The sequence below is a fragment of the Mobula birostris genome, chromosome 14 (genome assembly GCF_030028105.1).
Source record: "Mobula birostris isolate sMobBir1 chromosome 14, sMobBir1.hap1, whole genome shotgun sequence".
In the NCBI taxonomy this organism is placed as follows: domain Eukaryota; kingdom Metazoa; phylum Chordata; class Chondrichthyes; order Myliobatiformes; family Myliobatidae; genus Mobula; species Mobula birostris.
The window spans coordinates 76,643,160-76,662,133 of record NC_092383.1 but is presented as its reverse complement, the minus strand read 5'-3'; the positions used below and the strand labels follow the sequence as shown (position 1 = coordinate 76,662,133).

At 42.8% G+C, this 18,974-nt stretch overlaps 1 protein-coding gene across 5 annotated transcripts in view; it reads right to left on the bottom strand.

Annotated features, from left to right (window-relative positions):
• LOC140209990 (tyrosine-protein phosphatase non-receptor type 22-like) overlaps window positions 1–18,974 on the bottom strand; it is a 128,831-nt gene that overhangs the window by 14,609 nt on the left and 95,248 nt on the right. For 4 of the 5 annotated variants that reach the window (XM_072278700.1, XM_072278701.1, XM_072278702.1 and 1 more), the window contains 5 exons: window positions 13,902–13,973; window positions 13,066–13,178; window positions 6,053–6,080; window positions 4,908–4,946; window positions 4,414–4,508 (listed from right to left, as the gene is read on the bottom strand). In XM_072278700.1, coding sequence (XP_072134801.1) covers window positions 4,414–4,508; window positions 4,908–4,946; window positions 6,053–6,080; window positions 13,066–13,178; window positions 13,902–13,973 — 347 coding nt within the window. Of the gene's footprint in view, window positions 1–4,413; window positions 4,509–4,907; window positions 4,947–6,052; window positions 6,081–13,065; window positions 13,179–13,901; window positions 13,974–18,974 lie in introns of those variants that run through there. The other variant, XM_072278704.1, reaches the window with a different exon arrangement.

Sequence of the window (18,974 nt, the reverse complement as noted above, 5' to 3'; positions counted from 1 at the left end):
ATCAGTTTGAGGACAACAAACCTAGACATGAGATGAGGGAAATCCCAGTGATGGAAATCTCTTAAGTACCTTAGGTCTAACGTCACCTCTTCCTCCCCAAACATGCTACACTCTCTGTGCGTGAAATTCATCTTGCACTGCCGTTAATATCAGAGGGGAGGTTCAGGAGCTTGAAGGCACACACTGAAAAACAGTTTCTTCCACTCTACATCATCAGATTTCTGAACGGTTCATGAACACCACCTCACGATCTTCCTCTCTTTTTCCACTACTTACTTAATTATATATATTTCTTATTATAATTTAGTGTTTTTTTAATATCTTGCACTGTACTGCTGCTGCAAAACCACAAATTTCAGGACATATGTCAGTGATAATATACGTGATTTTGGTTCTGATTCACTGTGTCATATAATGCTACTTTCTGCAATAAGTCTATTTCATTTACTTTTCAAACGAGCTCATACACTGAAGTAAACAGAAGTGACTTCGGAATGGAGTGCAGTGTGCAGCGTCTTTTCATAACCAAATGTTGGCAGTTTTCATCGTTTCAAACCCTGACAACCAGTTTCAATGTGGTTTGATAGGTCCTGCCTATTTCAAAGCATCCAGTTTATAATTGTGTCCTTCCTTTCTGTGACTCCATTCTGTGTTATGCCATTCACTTGTATTTTTTTAAAAAAACTGCCTAATCAAAAGGCTACTACCAATTCCTCAGCTGACTTTCCAAGACTGACTTGAAGGCTCCATGAATTGATTTATCTCCAAGACAAAGATGGAGCAAAAGCCTGGGGAGAAAAATCATAATGTTTTTCATTCTCTCCGAACATTTTCATGTTTAGTTCTACAAATATCAGAGATAGTGATTAAATCAAGTGACCAATTCGAGGCCTATTATCCTTTCAAGACTCCTCTGCCATTCAATATAAACATGATTGGATCATCAGCAACACTCACAACATGCTGGAGGAGCTCAGCAGGTCGGGCAGCATCTGTGGAAACGATCAGTCAACGTTTCGGGCCGGAACCCTTCGTCAGGACTGAAGAGGGATGGGGCAGAGGCCCTATAAAGGAGGTGGGGGGAGGGTGGGAAGGAGAAAGCTGGTAGGTTCCAGGTGAAAAACCAGTAAGGGGAAAGATAAAGGGGTGGGGGCGGGGATAGGCAGGAAAGGTAAAGAAGGAATAGGGGAAAGCACAATGTGTAGTAGAAGGAGGCAGAAGCATGAGGGAGGTAGTAGGCAGCTGGGGGAGGGGGCAGAGTGAAACTGAGGGAGGGGGAGGGAATTACCGGAAGTTGGAGAATTCAATGTTCATATTGGATCATCATTTTTCATGCCATACACCCATTCTATCCTCATACCGTTTTCTGAGATGTATTTATTTCTCAGCCCTCTGTGGTAGCAAATTTCACGGGTTCACCCACCCACCGCAAGTGAAGAAATGTCTCCTCATCACATTCCTAAAACTGTGACTGTGACACCCTCATTCTGGACATCACAGTCAGGTGAAATATCCTCTTTGCATCCAATCTGTTTAACCCTGTGAGAATTTAAGTTAGATCCTCTCATTCTTCTCAACACTATGGAATACAAGAACACTAATGTATCGGGACCGAGTAGCTTGTTAAGTGTTCAACCAATCCACACAAGCAGAGAGCATTCCATCATGGTCCTGCCTCATGCCTTGCAGATGGCAGAAAGATTGGGACAACAAAACAGAGCCACTCACTGCAAGATAGGAAGCCTCTAACCTACTCTTTTAGGCACACTACTTATCTGTCCAATTGAATTTGTATTCAGGGACAACCTGGCTCTCCAGTAAAGAATGGAGCTATACTTTGTGCTCGCATAGTGTGCAGGAATGGAAGAAACCAGAGAGAGGAGTGGATTCAGCCCAATACATCATAGGCAAATCCCTCCACACCACTGAAATACTGCCTCAGGAAAGCAACATCTACCATCAAGATGCCATCTTCTCGTGAATATGATTGGGCAGGAGGTACCTAAAACTGAGGTCCCAGTGAACACAAGAACAGCTACTTCCCTTCAACCATTCAGTTCTTGAACCAACTTATACAACCCTTATTACTACTTCAGTGTGACCACTTTGCACTACTCTGGATATGCTTTATTTTTCTAATTTTGTTTCTTCTTGTATAATTTATGTTTAATTTATATTTCTTTCTTTTTGAATGTTGTGTCAGTAATGTTATGCACCTTTTAAGTTTTTCATAGCACCAGTGCACATGTGCTTGTGCATTTGATGATAAACTTGATTTCTACTTTGACAAATGTTACTTTCCGCATGAGGCCAAGATGAGGCTACCCTCAGGGTGGAGGAGCCTCATCTTGTGTCTAGGTACCCTCGAACTGATGGCATGATTATCAACTTCTCCTTCCGGAGAACAAAGTTCGGGCATCTCCACCCTTTCCTCTGTCCTGAAGAAGGGTCTCAGCTCAAAATGTCGACTGTCTTCTTTTTTTCATAGATGTTGCCTGACCTGCTGAGTTCCTCCAGCATTTTGTGTGTGTTGCTTTAGCATCTGGAGATTTTCTCATTTTTCTGCCCATGCATGCAAAGGCCTACTGCATGGATTTATAGTTGTCTCATTCTCTAAGGAGCTGCTAATAAAACTAAGCATAGATAAATCATCCTTAAAAATCCCCTTGTATTGGAAGAGAGATTATTGTTGAGGCAGATCCTCCAGTGTTGATATCCTGAGGTTTGAAAGGTTGACCTTCCATATCCACAACCATATTTCTTTGTGTGATATGGTGGCTCCAAGAATTGGCATGGTTCCTCCTTGAAGCCCATTAACCTCAGAGTTAGCAGGGCCCTTCACTGTCATCTCAGCCAAATACTGGCTTGATAGCAAAATGGACAATGTCACCTCTCCACTGGAACTCTTTATGCCAAGGCTGTGCTGAGGTCTGGAAACAATGGACTTGGCAAAACTCAAATTGGGGCTGTAGCAAGGAGATGGTTGGTGAACATGATTAGTGGTTAACAACACTAACAGTGACATCTCCATCACTCTGTTGATGAGTCAGATTAAATTCGATGGTAAGTACCATTGAAACTAATGAATTGATAAGAATTATTAATGCAGATATGAAACTGGAGTCAGATCAAAGACCAGTTTGGGCAAGGGTAGGATCTCTAAAGGCAGATTTAGTGGCCATTTTATTTTGGGTATTTTAAACCTGTATAGTGGGACTAAACACACACAAAATGCTAGGGGAATTCAGCAAGTCAGGCCACATCTACTGAAGGGAATAAAGAGTTGATGCTTTGGGCCGAGACTACTTCTGGGTGGCATAGTAGCACCATGCTTTACAGTACCAGAGACCTGGGTTCAATTCCCACTGCTGCCTGTAGGGAGTTGGTATGTTTTACCCGTGATCGCTTGGGTTTCCTAGGGTACTCCAGTTGCCTCCCACATTCCAAAAGACGTACTGGTTGGTAGGTTAACTGGTTATTGTAAATTGTCTCATGATTAGGCTAGGATTAAATTGGGGATTGCTGGGGAGTGCATCTGGAAGGCCTACTCCATGCTGCGTGTCAATAAATAAATAAATAAATAATCAGTCCTTCATCAGAGATGATGAAGGGTCTCAGCATGAAAGGTTGACAGTTTGTTCCCCTCCTTAGGTACTGTCTGACTTTCCGAGTTCCTCCAGCATTTTGCGCGTGTTGCTCTGGATTTCCAGCATCTGCAGAATCTTGTGTTTGTAGTGTGATTCAAATTCATTTTCTTGATTACAGCTCTACTAGCATTTCTACACTTCCTGGCTGAACCTTGGTGGTGTGGTCATTGTGGCCAAAGCATCATAGATATACCGTGTATGGATCGTGTTGGTACTGTAGACTCCACACTGATAAAGGAATTTCTCAGTCATTGCAACAATTCATTAACACTTCATTCCGCTGATGTTTCAACAAATGATTTTAATTTAAAATTGTGAACTGCCCTGATGACGTTCCAGACTGGGTCAACAAAACTGAAGCTGTCTGCCACATTGAGCAGATGAGATAAATGAGTTATGGATGCCATTAAAGGGAAGCCAGGTCAGAACATGAGGGAAAGAACAGAAAAATGTGGCATTGGGAGCTGCTGACGGGAGTGGGGTCAAAGGACATTGTCTGTGTAGAGTCAACAATGAGCATTGACCAGTTAAGCCGAATTCAGTGCTATAACCTCTGTTTAACTCTCAGTTATTTCTGCTTTCTCACTGTGCTACTTAAAAACAATTCCCCAGAACACTTCCCTAAATGGGCATCAACTACTTCTCCTTTTTAAAGCAAAGCCACAGTAAAAAGTTTAATTTGCCATAAGATATAACCAGTTCAAATACAGGGAACATTGAGGAGTGCCTTGTGTTCAGTGAGGATAATCAAGGAACTCTTGTTTACCTTGCTCCTCGTGAAAAGCTTATTCGCATCAGGTGATGATCTGGGACAGGACATCTCAGGAGTTGGAGCTGAGTTGGAGGCACACTGTGACAAACCTGTAAACAGATTTAAAATAAGACACATTTAAGAAATAAGTTGCAGAAGGGCACAGTTAAGAATCCCAAGAGATAGCAAGGCCTTCACCAGGAGTCAGAGATAGATGGAGACATGGGTATCATATACAGTAATCAGTGGGAAGACTCATCGCAAGGCTCAGAGGGATTTACCACAGAAAATGTTGCAAAAAGTTACAAGGATTACATATGGAATTCCCAGAAAGCAGAAGGATGTGTGTGAGAGGGCGTGGGAGAGGGAGAGGCACAGGGATACACATTGGGTGATTCACTAGCAGTGAGTCTGAAGCATACTTATTGGACTTCTAGTTTAATGCCAACATACACGTACAAGTATGGCGGTGGGTTAAAACAGACATTGCAAGAATTAATGATACTCACTCAATGAACTTGGAAGTGCTAACGATTCAGCCTTCCTATCTGTAAGAGAGGACAGATCTATGAGTAAATAGGTAAAAAGAAACCAACATAAATAAGTAATGCAATGCCTTCGCATTATTAGGTGGTAGAGTAGTGCAGCAGTTAGTGTAATGCTTTACAGCATCAGTGATCGGGGTTCAATTCCAGCCACTGCCTGTTAGTTCTCCCAGTGAACACAAGGGTTTCCTCCAGGTGCATCAGGTTCCTCCCATATTACAAACATGTATGGATTGGTAAAAGTTAGTAAGTCGTAGGAGGGCTATGTCGCACTGGAGACATGGTGACACTTGCAGGCAGCCACCAGCACAGATTTGGACTGTGTTGGTTGTTGACATATTTCACTGTACTTACATGTGACAAATAAAGCTAGTCTCTTTTTCTGAATCGTATTAATTGATCTTCCAGTAGATCCATCTCACTTTCCCTCCTGAGTCTACACAAATATTAAAACTAAAGGGCCTGTATTGACCACTGATATTAAAAGATTCATAAACTCCCAAGTTAATTAAAATTCACTCAAGTTGCATGCAGAATCAATAGGAGCAATCAACATTGTTAATATCAGAAATAGAGCATGGTTGATAATTTTTTGAATTAATCTGTAGATTTAATATACAGTATATTAGAAGTACATACATAGCCAAATAGTTACTAGAACTATAGACATAGTTATTGGTTACTACATTTACTAGTGCAGTTAATAGCTGTTCTAGCCACAGGGTAATATAAATATTGCTGTCAAGGCTAACAGTTACAAATAAAATTAATCACTTGAGTTACATACATAATAAAGTTAGAAGAATGATAAATAACTTTAATATGGTCACACAAACCCTTTTCATAGAGTGTGCGAACAAGATGAGGAGGATGAAGTTTTCTTATTATTGTATTGATTTAGAGATACAGCGCTTCAGCAGGGTCTTTTGGCCACAAGCCCAGAGCGCCCAATTACCCTATAAATGCGTACGTCTTTGGAATGTGGAAGGAAACTAGAGCATCCGGAGGAAACTGATGCAGTCACGGGGAGAACACAGAAACTCCTTACAGACAGCAGCGGAATAAATTAATTCATTCAATGTAGAAATATTAGGTTCACGTCAACTCACCCTTCCTAAAGCCTCTCAATTTCAAACTCTGTAACAATAAAACAGTAGATCAGTTTTTGCTTACACAGTTTGTAGTTAATTAAGTTCTGACAGAAAGAGCAGAGTTAGTTTCTCACAGATAGAACCAGATAGTGATGAGAAAAGAATCATTTTCAATTAGCACAGTCTTCATTCAGTCAAGGAGAAGGAAACTCATTGATGTGGACCTCAGACCTGGCACAAAGCAGCAATCCCTGTCCATCTATATGCTTCTAAGACCTGAACTACTAATAGCTTCTGGAAGGATACTGCTTCCACAAAAATCTTCCAAATTCAGTAGCAGCATCAGTGAACCATCATCAACATTCTCCCCCAGGCCAAACATTCCAATATTGACATTCAAATTGCGCTGGTTGCTCTTTGGCCATACCTCATCATTTGTGTGCCCAACACCAGATTCCCACACACAGATTTTCTCCTTGGAGCTCGAAGAGCTTGCCAGGCAGACAGATGAAAAGATTAAAAGGTATGGTCAAAGCCTCCCTTGGAAAATGCTGCATCTCCACTGACCTCTGGGAATCTCTGGCTCATGGCCATTTAGCTGAGAAGGATTTGGGGATAGTGACACCAATGCATTGGCCTTGGATAAATGGCAGAAGGAGTGAACCATTTCGTAAACTACACACTCGACCATCCTGTCACGTAATGCCTGCTCCATCTATGGAAGAATCTTCAGGTTCCACACTGACTTAATCAGCCACCCCAGAACCTGGAGAAGAAACGAGTCGTACTGTGCTACAAAAGGGAAAAAACTAGAAGCTACTGGAAAAAGGGGCATTACAGTAAATAAGAGGTGCAAGAGTGCACCTCAAAATCTGGAGAGCAGTAGAAGGGAAGAGTATTCAGGAAAAAATTCTCAGTGGGTACATAGTAGGACAAAAGCTAGAGAGAACAGACAGGCAGATAGAGGGGCAGGGGGTTGCAGGGATGCAAAGGTCTGAAACAATGAAGGAACTCAAAAAAAATACAGTGACTTTCAATGCAGAGATTAAGAGGTCATGCAGATTTGGAAAATTCAAGGAAATTGATGAAAGAGAAATGGCTTCAGTCAAAGTTAAAGTAAAATTTATTATCAAAGTATGTATATGTTACCATATACTATCTTGAGATTCATTTTCTTGTAGGCATTTACAGGAAAAATAAAGAAATATAACAGAATTTACAAAAAACTATATATAAGCTAGGTTGAGTTGGTGGTGAAGATGTCAAATTCAACGTTAGCATTCATTTCAAGAGGACTAGAATATGAAAGCAAGGATGTAATGCTGAGACTTTATAATGCACTGGCCAGACCACACTTGGAGTATTGAAAGCAATTCTTGGGCCCCTTATCTAAGATGTGCTGCCACTGGAGAGGGACCAGAAGTTGTTCACAAGAATGATTCTGGGAATGAAAGGGTTAACCTATGAGGAGCTTCTGATGGCTCTGGGCCTGTACTTGCTGGAGTTGAGAGGAATGGAGGGTGGGGGGGGGGAATCTCATTTAAACCTATCAAATGTTGAAAGCAACACACATCAAAGTTGCTGGTGAATGCAGCAGGCCAGGCAGCATCTCTAGGAAGAGGTACAGTCGACGTTTCAGGCCGAGACCCTTCGTCAGGACCTGTGTGTTGCTTGAATTTCCAGCATCTGCAGAATTCCTCATGTTTGCAAATGTTGAAAGACCTTGATCAAGTGGATGTGGAGAGGATATTTCTTATAGTTGGCGGGGGGGGGGGGGGAAGGTCTAGGACCAGAGGGCACATACTCAGAACAGAGGGACGTCCATTTGGAACAGAGATGAGGAGAAATTTCTTTAGCCAGAGGGTAGTAATTCTGTGACTCATTGCCACAGATGACTGTGGAGGCCAAGTCATTGGGTATATTTAAAGCAGAGTTTGATAGGTTCTTTATTAGGGTATCAAAGGTAATGAGGAGAAGGCAGGAGAATGGAACTAAGAGGGATAATAAATCAGCCATGATGGGCCAAATGGCATAATTCTACTCCCATATTTTATGTACATATAAACAGAAACTGAAAAACAAACAATACAGAAGATGACAAACTCTGCAAATAAAAAATACTGAGAATATGAGTTGCAGAGTCCTTGAAAATAAGTCTGTAGATTATAGAATCAGTTCAGAATTTATCCACACTGGTTCAGGAGCCTGATGGTTGTAGGCTAATAGCTGGTCCTGAACCTGATCGTATGGGTCTTAAGCTCCTGTATTTTCTGCCCGATGATTGTAGTGAGAAGTTAGCACTCCTTGTAAATGTGCTCCATGATGCGAGGGCTTTGCCTGTGATGGGGTTATTGGGCTGTATTCACCACCTTCTGTAGACTTTTTCATTCCTGGTCATTGGTGTTTCCAAACATGGGCGTGTTGCAACCAGTTAGCATAGTGTTTTGCTGGGAATTAAGTAATTGGAAAAAAAAATTAGGGTGGAATAGGAGAGGAGAGAGTGATAGAAAGGAGTTATAGGCAGATGGTCACACCGGGGGCCATGGGAGACAGACAAGTGAGTCACAGTCAGGAGTGGGAAGGGGAAGAGTCAGGTGCTAGAGAGTACCCCTGTGGCTGCCCCCCTGAACAATAAGCACTCCTGTTTGAGTACTGTTGGGGGGGACAGCCTACCTGGGAGGAGCAACAGTGGCCGTGCCTCTGGCACAGAGTCCAGCCCTGTGGCTCAGAAGGGTAGGGAAAGGAAGAGGAAAGGCAGTAGTGATAGGGGACTCTATCGTTAGGCGGTCAGACAGTTGATTCTGTGGATGCAGGAAAGAAACTCGGATGGTAGTTTACCTCCCAGGTGCTGGGTCCAGGATGTTTCAGATAGCGTCCAAGATATCCTGCAGTGGGAGGGAGAACGGCCAGAGGTCATGGTACATATTGGTACCAATGACATAGGTAGGAAAAGGGAAGAGGTCCTGAAAAAAGACTACATGGAGTTAGGAGGGAAATTGAGAAGCAGGACCACAAAGGTAGTAGTCTTGGGATTACTGCCTGTGCCACGCGACGGTGAGAATAGGAACAGAATGAGGTGGAGGATGAATGCGTGGCTGAGGGATTGGAGCAGGGGGCAGGGATTCAGATTTCTGGATCATTGGGACCTCTTTTGGGGCAGGTGTGACCTGTACAAAAAGGACGGGTTGCACTTGAATCCCAGGGGGACCAATATCCTAGCGGGGCAGTTTGCTAAGGCTACTGGGGAGAGTTTAAACTAGAATTGTTGGGGGGTGGGAACCAAACTGAAGAGACTGGGGAAGAGGTGGTTGGCTCACAAGTAGAGAAAGCTAGGAGACAGTGTGTAAGGGAAGATAGGCAGGTGATAGAGAAGGGACGCGCTCAGACAGATGGTTTGAGATGTGTCTATTTTAACGCAAGGAGTATTGTGAACAAAGTGGATGAGCTTAGAGCATGGATCAGTACTTGGAGCTCTGATGTGGTGGCCATTACAGAGACTTGGATGGCTCAAGGACAGGAATGGTTACTTCAAGTGCTGGATTTTAGATGTTTGAGAAAGGACAGGGACGGAGGCAAAAGAGGTGGGGGTGTGGCATTGTTGATCAGAAATAGTATCTTGGCTGCAGAAATGGTGGACGTCATGGAGGGATTGTCTATGGAGTCTCTGTGGGTGGAGGTTAGGAACAGGAAGGGGTCAGTAACTTTACTGGGTGTTTTTTATAGGCCGCGCAATAGTAATAGGGATATCAAGGAGCAGATAGGGAAACAGATCCTGGAAAGGTGTAATAACAACAGAGTTGTCGTGATGGGAGATTTAAATTTCCCAAATATCGATTGGCATCTCCCTAGAGCAAGGGGTTTAGCTGGGGTGGAGTTTGTTAGGTGTGTTCAGGAAGGTTTCTTGACACAATATGTAGATAAGTCTATAAATGGAGAGACTGTACTTGATTTGGTATTGGAAATGAACCTGGTCAGGTGTCAGATTTCTCAGTGGGAGAGCATTTTGGAGATAGTGATCATAATTCTATATCCTTTACGACAGCATTGGAGAGAGATAGGAACAGACAAGTTAGAAAAGTGTTTAATTGGAGTAAGGGAAATTATGAAGCTATCAGGCAGGAAATTGGAAGCTTAAATTGGGAGCAGATGTTCTCAGGGAAAAGTACTGCATAGGTACATTCCAATGAGACAGGGAAGTTATGGTAGGGTACAGGAACCGTGGTGTACAAAGGCTGTAATAAATCTAGTCAAGAAGAAAAGATTACAAAAAGTTCAGAGAGCTAGGTATTGTTAGAGATCTAGAAGATTATAAGACTAACAGGAAGGAGCTTAAAAAGGAAATTAGGAGAGCCAGAAGGGGCCATGAGAAGGCCTTGGTGGGCAGGATTAAGGAAAACCCCAAGGCATTATACAAGTATGTGAAGGGCAAGAGGATAAGACGTGAAAGAATAGGACCTATCAAGTGTGACAGTGGGAAAGTGTGTATGAAACCGGAGGAGACAGCAGAAGTACTTAATGAATACTTTACTTCAGTATTCACTATGGAAAAGGATCTTGGTGATTGCAGCGATGACTTGCAGTAGACTGAAAAGCTTGAGCACGTAGATATTAAGTAAGAGGACGTGCTGGAGCTTTTGGAAAGCATCGAGTTGGATAAGTCGTCAGGAGCGGATGAGATGTACCCCAGGCTACTGTGGGAGGCGAGGAAGGAGATTGCTGAGCCTCTGGTGATGATCTTTGAATCATCAATGGGTACAGTAGAGATTCCAGAGGATTGGAGGGTTGCGGATGTTGTTTCTTTATTCAAGAAAGGGAGTAGAGATAGCCCAGAAAATTATAGACCAGTGAGTCTTACTTCAGTGGTTGGTAAGTTGATGGAGAAGATCCTGAGAGGCAGGATTTATTAACATTTACAGGTATAATATGATTAGGAATAGTCAGCATGGCTTTGCCAAGGGCAGGTCATGCCTTATGAGCCTGACTGAATTTTTTGAGAATGTGACTAAACACACTGATGAAGGAAGAGCAGTAGATGTAGTGTATATGGATTTCAGCAAGGCATTTGATAAGGTACCCCATGCAAGGCTTATTGAGAAAGTAAGGAGGCATGGGATCCAAGGGGACATTGCTTTGTGGATCCAGAACTGGCTTGCCCACAGAAGGTAAAGAGTGGTTGTAGACGGGTCATATTCTGCATGGAGGTTGGTGACCAGTGGTGTGCCTCAGCGATCTGTTCTGGGACCCTTACTCTTCGTAATTTTTATAAATGACCTGGATGAGGAAGTGGAGGGGTGGGTTAATAAGTTTGCTGATGACACAAAGGTTGGAGGTGTTGTAGATAGTGTGGAGGGCTGTCAGAGGTTACGGCGGGACATTGATAGGATGCAAAACTGGGCTGAGAAGTGGCAGATGGAGTTCAACCCAGACAAGTGTGAAGTGGTTCATTTTGGTAGGTCAAATATGATGGCAGAATATAGTATTAATAGTAAGACTCTTGGCAGTGTGGAGGATCAGAGGGATCTTGGGGTCCGAGTCCATAGGACGCTCAAAGCAGCTGCGCAGGTTGACTCTGTGGTTAAGAAGGCATACGGTGTATTGGCCTTTATCTATCATGGAATTGAATTTAGGAGCCAAGAGGTAATGTTGCAGCTATATAGGACCCTGGTCAGACCCCACTTGGAGTACTGAGCTCAGTTCTGGTCGCCTCACTACTGGAAGGATGTGGAAGCCTTGGAAAGGGTGCAGAGGAGACTTACAAGGATGTTGCCTGGATTGGGGAGCATGCCTTATGAAAACAGGTTCAGTGAGCTCGGCCTTTTCTCCTTGGAACGACGGAGGATGAGAGGTGACCTGATAGAGGTGTGTAAGGTGATGAGAGGCATTGATTGTGTGGATAGTCAGAGGCTTTTTCCCAGGGCTGAAATAGTTGCCACAAGAGGAAACAGGTTTATGGTGCTGGGGAGTAGGTAGAGAGGAGATGTTGGGGGTCAGTTTTTTTTACACAGAGTGGTGAGTGTGTGGAATGGACTGCCAGCATTGGTGGTGGAGGCGGATACGATAGGGTCTTTTAAGTGACTTTTGGATAGGTACATGGAGCTTTGAAAAATAGAGGGCTGTGGGTAAGCCTAGTAATTTCTAAGGTAGGGACATGTTTGGCACAACTTTGTGGGCCGAAGGGCCTGTATTGTGCTGTAGGTTTTCTATGTTTCTATGAGAGGCCATGTTCTGGAATGAAGGCCATGGTTAGATTTCAGTGGGAGGGAAGTGTGGTGGAGGCTATGCAGTTTCCATATTGAGGCTTGAGTACTTAACACACAACAGAGTCAAACAAGATGATTAAAAACAGCTAGAGGTAGAGGTAGTGATTAAATAAGAAGATTTTTCCCCTCAACTCAAGTTGCTTTTCAGAATGGGAAGTTGAACGTGGATCAATCCCAGTGCAAATACAAACCAAATGTTTAAATATAAAACAAGATTTTCTTTACAAAGCCCTTTCAAACCCATGCTAGATGTATAGCAAAGCTTCCTTTATTTCCCATCATAGATTCCATTCCCATATTGGTAGATCTGGAGATAGGCCCAGAAAAACTGTCTTCACTGTCCCATCAAACATAGCTGTATTCTCCCTTACAGCAAATGAACTCTCACAGGTCAGCTGATCATCTGACCGTAAGATGTGAGCTGGACAGTGATGACATTATCCAAGTAACAAATAGGGTTGGTTCTTGCTCTGTTCATTGGAAGCACACTTCTCAGTGAATTCCGGAAAAAAAATAACTCGGCCCCCTTATGTACATGTAAAAACGGTATAACTTCTGTTTTAAGTGACCACAGAAGGCATCTGAAGTATGGATGAATTTCAAATTGAATGAAGTGCTCAATCAGGGCATCAGATATTCACTACTAAATTAGTCAGATTCTCCCTTGTTTGGTGCTTGCAAAAAAAAAATAACAGGTATAAGACACAGCAATTCCGATATAACAATGAAAAAAGGCCTAGATTTGCTGTCATAAATCCACTAGTCTGATACCTTACTCCGTGTCTTCACATTAACGGACTCCCTGAAGAGGTCTGTCTGGGTGTGGCCACTCCACTCTAAAGATGCCCCAACTTTCAAAGAGGCTGGAGGAACTGGTGCTGGCTCTACATCAGAGGAGAATAAAATGTGAACTGATTCAATTTGTATCCTGCATATAGAACACCAACATTGGATTGATGAGGATTGCTGGATGGAAGTGTGCATTTATTGTACAAACATAGGTTTCTGTTGTGGTGGGAGAAAACAACACTTTCTGAAGTTATTGTTCCTGGATAGGATAAGTTCTGGGCACTTTCTCAGTTAGATGAGAAGTCCAATTATTTCTGATCTTAACTGGTTCACAATTTGGCTCAGAAATTCTACACAGTTCTTCCCATTCAGAGTTGTGACCTGGATTGTCAGGAGAGATCATAAGTCCTGTTAGCAGAATTCTCCATGCAGGCCAGTAATACTCTAGTTGAGATGAACAGGACAGATCTACTTAACATGATCCTTGGGATCCACTTACCATCACCATTAGAAAAGACAATTGACGAAGGGTGGAAATGGCTAGTACGAGAGGACATAATTTTAAAGTGACTGGAAGAAATTATAGGGTGGGCGTCAGAGATAGTTTTATATATACAGAATGTTAGCACTGCCAGAAGTGGTGGTAGAAGATTAGGAGATTTAAGAAACTCAGATAGGAGAGAAGAAAAAATGGAGGGCTATGTGGAAGGGAAATTTTAGATTGATCTTGGAGTAGGTTAAAAGTTTGGCACAACATCATGGACCGACGAGCCTGTACTGTGTTGTACTTTTCTACGTACTATGTTCTATGCACTTACCAGGAGTTTCTGGCAAAATGTAGGATTCGGGAGTTCTCTGTGGCAGAGGAGGGGGTGTTTCTTCATCAGAATCTATGAAATAGAAACGAAGCAGCGAATTTATTTTGTTACCAAAGCACATCCTCAAAAATAACTTGAAGTCCCTATAAACTGCACAGATTAAATAAGATTATACTAACATCATACTAAGGAAGATTGTTGACTGTTGCAAGCTCTGCACCAGGGTAGGTAACCCTGCTCCTTAAAGGAGTTATAGTATTCAACTCTCCTACTTTGGAGAGGAAATCTAGTGAAGAAAAATCTTGAAACACGGTGCAAGCAAGTCCCATCACACCCATGAACACATTGTCATTGTCACTGCAGTTGGGCGCTGAGGTGAGTGAAGGCAGAGTGTATACTCTGCTGTGCTCATGAAGCAGTGAGTGATATCAAGATTGTAAGAAAAAGAACTTCGATTAAGTATTGTTCAGAGGTGTACTCACTGTGGTAATGCAATGCAACAGCCAATTTGGGTACAATAAACTCTCACATAAAGCAATATGATTATGATTGGATCATCTCTTTAACTTGTTATTTCTACCAGTGGGGGAGTCCCAAACAATGGTAAATAATTACAAGGTAAGGGGCCAGTGACACGAAGCCAAGTTGCATAGAAAGTTCTTCTGCCTTGAGATGGTGAATCTTCAGAAATCTCTACCCCTGAGTACAGCATATGGAGACTGGAGCACTGGAGGTATTTAAAGAGGTAGACAGGTTTCTGAAAGATTGGGGCGACATGGTAGCGCAGAAGTTCGCACAATTGCTTTACAGTACCAGCAGTCACCAGAGTTCGATTCCCGCTGCTGTCCATTTGCCCCGTGCCTGCATGGTTTTCTCCCACATTCCCAAGCCGTACAATTGGGTTAAGTTTAATGAGTTTTGGGCATGCTATATTGGCGCTGGTAGTGTGGTGACACCTGGGGGTTGCCCCAACACCATTCTCGGACCTGATTGCTGACAAATAATGACACGTTTCACTGTACCTTTTGATGTTTTGATGTACACTTGGCAAATAAAATTAATCTCTTTCTTTGTGGTCCATGTAGAACTGCTGCAGAAGAGAAATTGAGGCCTGGGGCAGATCAGCCAAGCTGGATGGAATCACATGATGGGTTAGAGGGGTGAGGAGACCTACTTCTGCTTGTATTTTAGACCACAAGACCATAAGATAAAGGAACTGTAAAGTTGACTGGAAAGGGACACTGGCGGAAAGGACAGCAGAGCAGCAATGGCTGGAGTTTATGTGAGAAATGAGGAAGGTGCAAGACAGGTATATTCCAAAAAAGAAGAAATTTTCGAAAGGAAAAAGGATGCAACTGTGGCTGATAAGAGAAGTCAAAGCCAAAGTTAAAGCAAAGGAGAGGGTATACAAGGAAGCAAAAATTAGTGGGAAGACAGAGGATTGGGAAGTTTTTAAAAGCTTACAAAAGGAAACTAAGAAGGTCATTAAGAGGGAAAAGATGAACTATGAAAGGAAGCTAGCAAATAATATCAAAGAGGATACTAAAAGCTTTTTCAAGTATATAAAGAGTAAAAGACAGGTGAGAGTAGATATAGGACCGATAGAAAATGACGCTGGAGAAATTGTAATGGGAGATAAGGAGATGGCGGAGGAACTGAACGAGTATTTTGCATCAGTCTTCACTGAGGAAGACATCAACAGTATACCGGACACTCAAGGGTGGCAGGGAAGAGAAGTGTGCGCAGTCACAATTACGACAGAGAAAGTACTCAGGAAGCTGAATAGTCTAAAGGTAGATAAATCTCCCGGACCAGATGGAATGCACCCTCTTGTTCTGAAGGAAGTAGCTGTGGAGATTGCGGAGGCATTAGCGATGATCTTTCAAAAGTCGATAGATTCTGGCATGGTTCCAGAGGACTGGAAGATTGCAAATGTCACTCCGCTATTTAAGAAGGGGGCAAGGAAGCAAAAAGGAAACTATAGACCTGTTAGCTTGACATCGGTAGTTGGGAAGTTGTTGGAGTCGATTGTCAAGGATGAGGTTACAGAGTACCTGGAGGCATATGACAAGATAGGCAGAACTCAGCATGGTTTCCTTAAAGGAAAATCCTGCCTGACAAACCTATCACAATTTTTTGAGGAAATTACAAGTAGGCTAGACAAGGGAGATGCAGTGGATGTAGTATATTTGGATTTTCAGAAGGCCTTTGACAAGGTACCACACGAGGCTACTTAACAAGATAAGAGTCCATGGAATTACAGGAAAGTTACATACGTGGATAGGGCGTTGACTGATTGGCAGGAAACAGAGAGTGGGAATAAAGGGATCCTATTCTGGTTGGCTGCCGGTTACCAGTGCTGTTCCACAGGGGTCCGTGTTGGGGCCGTTTCTTTTAACGTTGTACATCAACGATTTGGATTATGGAATAGATGGCTTTGTGGCTAAGTTTGCTGATGATACGAAGATAGGTGGAGGGGCCGGTAGTGCTGAGGAAACAGAGAGTCTGCAGAGAGACTTGGATAGATTGGAAGAATGGGCAAAGAAGTGGCAAATGAAATACAATGTTGGAAAGTGTATGGTTATGCACTTTGGCAGAAGAAATAAACGGGCAGACTATTATTTAAATGGGGAGAGAATTCAAAGTTCTGAGATGCAATGGGACTTGGGAGTCCTTGTGCAGGATACCCTTAAGGTTAACCTCCAGGTTGAGTCAGTGGTGAAGAAGGCAAATGCAATGTTGGCATTCATTTCTAGAGGAATAGAGTATGGGAGCAGGGATGTGATGTTGAGACTCTGTAAGGCGCTGGTGAGACTTCACTTGGAGTACTGTGGGCAGTTTTGGTCTCCTTATTTAAGAAAGGATGTGCTGACTTTGGAGAGGGTACAGAGAAGATTCACTAGAATGATTCCGGGAATGAGAGGGTTAACATATGAGGAACGTTTGTCTGCTCTTGGACTGTATTCCTTGGAGTTTAGAAGAATGAGGGGGGATCTCATAGAAACATTTCGAATGTTGAAAGGCATGGACAGAGTGGATGTGGCAAAGTTGTTTCCCATGATGGGGGAGTCTAGTACGAGAGGGCATGACTTAAGGATTGAAGGGCCCCCATTCAGAACAGAGATGCGAAGAAATTTTTTTAGCCAGAGGGTGGTGAATCTATGGAATTTGTTGCCACGGCAGCAGTGGAGGCCAAGTCACTAGGTGTATTTAAGGCAGAGATTGATAGGTATCTGAGTAGCCAGGGCATCAAAGGTTATGGTGAGAAGGCGGGGGAGTGGGACTAAATGGGAGAATGGATCAGCTCATGATAAAATGGCAGAGCAGACTTGATGGGCCGAATGGCCAACTTCTGCTCCTTTGTCTTATGGTCTTAAGGAACAGAATTAGACCATTTGGCCCATTGAATCTGTTCTACCTTTCCATGCCAGCTGATTTTCTTGAGTTCATGTTTGAGAAATAAATATTGACCAGACAATATTTACCCTGAATAATGTTATGTTTTGATTTAACCCTACCAGAGGACAGAAGATAACAAAAAAAGCTCCTCTGATAGTATAGCTGTCCATTAACTCAACTGAGTCATAGAAAACTACAGCACAGAAACAGGTCCTTTGGTCTAATCTGTGCCAAATGACTTAAATTGCCTAGTCTCATTGACCTGCAGTCAGACGATAGTCCTCCATAAACCTCCAATCCATGTACCTATCCAAACTTCCCTTTAACGTTGAAATTGAGCTCGCATGCAGTACTTACGCTGGTAGCTCATTCCACACTTTCACAGCCCTCTCATGTCCCCCTTGAACTTTTGACCTTTCACACTGAATTCATGACCTCTAGTTGTAGTCCCCCCCCCAAGCTCAGTGGAAAAAGCCTGCTTGCATTTACCCCATCTATAACCCTCATAATTTTGTATATCTCTATCAAATCATCCCTCATCTTCTACATTTCAAGGAATAAAGTCTTAAACTATTCAATTTTTTCTTACAGTTCAGATCCTCCAGTCCCAACATCATTGTAAATTTTCTCTGTACTCTTTCAACCTTATTTACACCTTTCCTGTAGGTAGTGACTAAAACAGCACACAATACTCCAGAATAGGCCTCACCAATGTCTTAATACAACTTCAAAATAACATCCCATCTCCTGTACTCGGTACTTGGACTTATGAAGGCCAATGTGTCAGAAGCTTTCTTTACAACCCTATCTACCTGTGATGCCACTTTCAATGAATTATGGAACTGTATTCCCAGATCCCTTTGTGCTACTACACTCCTCAATGCCTTATGTTCACTGTGTAAGAGCTACCTTGGTTGGTCCTACCAAAGTGCAACACTTTGCACTTGCCTGCATTAAATTCCATCTGCCATTTTTCTGCCCATCTTACCAGCTGGTCCAGGTTCAGCTGCAAGCTCTGCAAGTCGTCTTCACTTGTCCAGTTCACCCTCAATCTTAGTGTCATCTGCAAATTTGCTAATCCAGTTAACCACATCATCATCCAAAATTGCTGAGATAGATGACAAACAATAACGGACCCAGCACCAATCACTGTGGCCCATCGCTAGTCACAAGCTTGCAGTTAGAGAGGCAACCCTCTACTACCACTCTCTGGCTTCTCCCACAAAGCCAATGTCTAATCCAATTTACTACCTCATTTTGACTGCCAAGTGACTGAACCTTCCTGACAAACCTCCCAAATGGGACCTTGTCAAATGCCTTGCTAAAGTTCATCTAGACAGCATCCATTGCCTTGCCTTCATCAACTTTCCTGGTAACTTGCTTGAAAAACTCTATAAGACCTACCATGCATGAAGCCATGTTGATTATCCCTTTATACAAATATTCATATATCCAGTCCCTAAGAATACATTCCAATAACTTTCCCAGTGCTGATGTCAGGCTCACTGGCCTATAATTTCCTGGTTTATTTTTAAAGTCTTTCTTGAACTGGAGTAATATTGCCTATCCCCTAATCCATCAGTATCTGCCCTGTCGCTAGGGATGATTTAAACATCTCTGCTAGGGCCCCTGCAATTTCTGCACTTGCCTCCCACAGGGTCCAAGAGAACATTT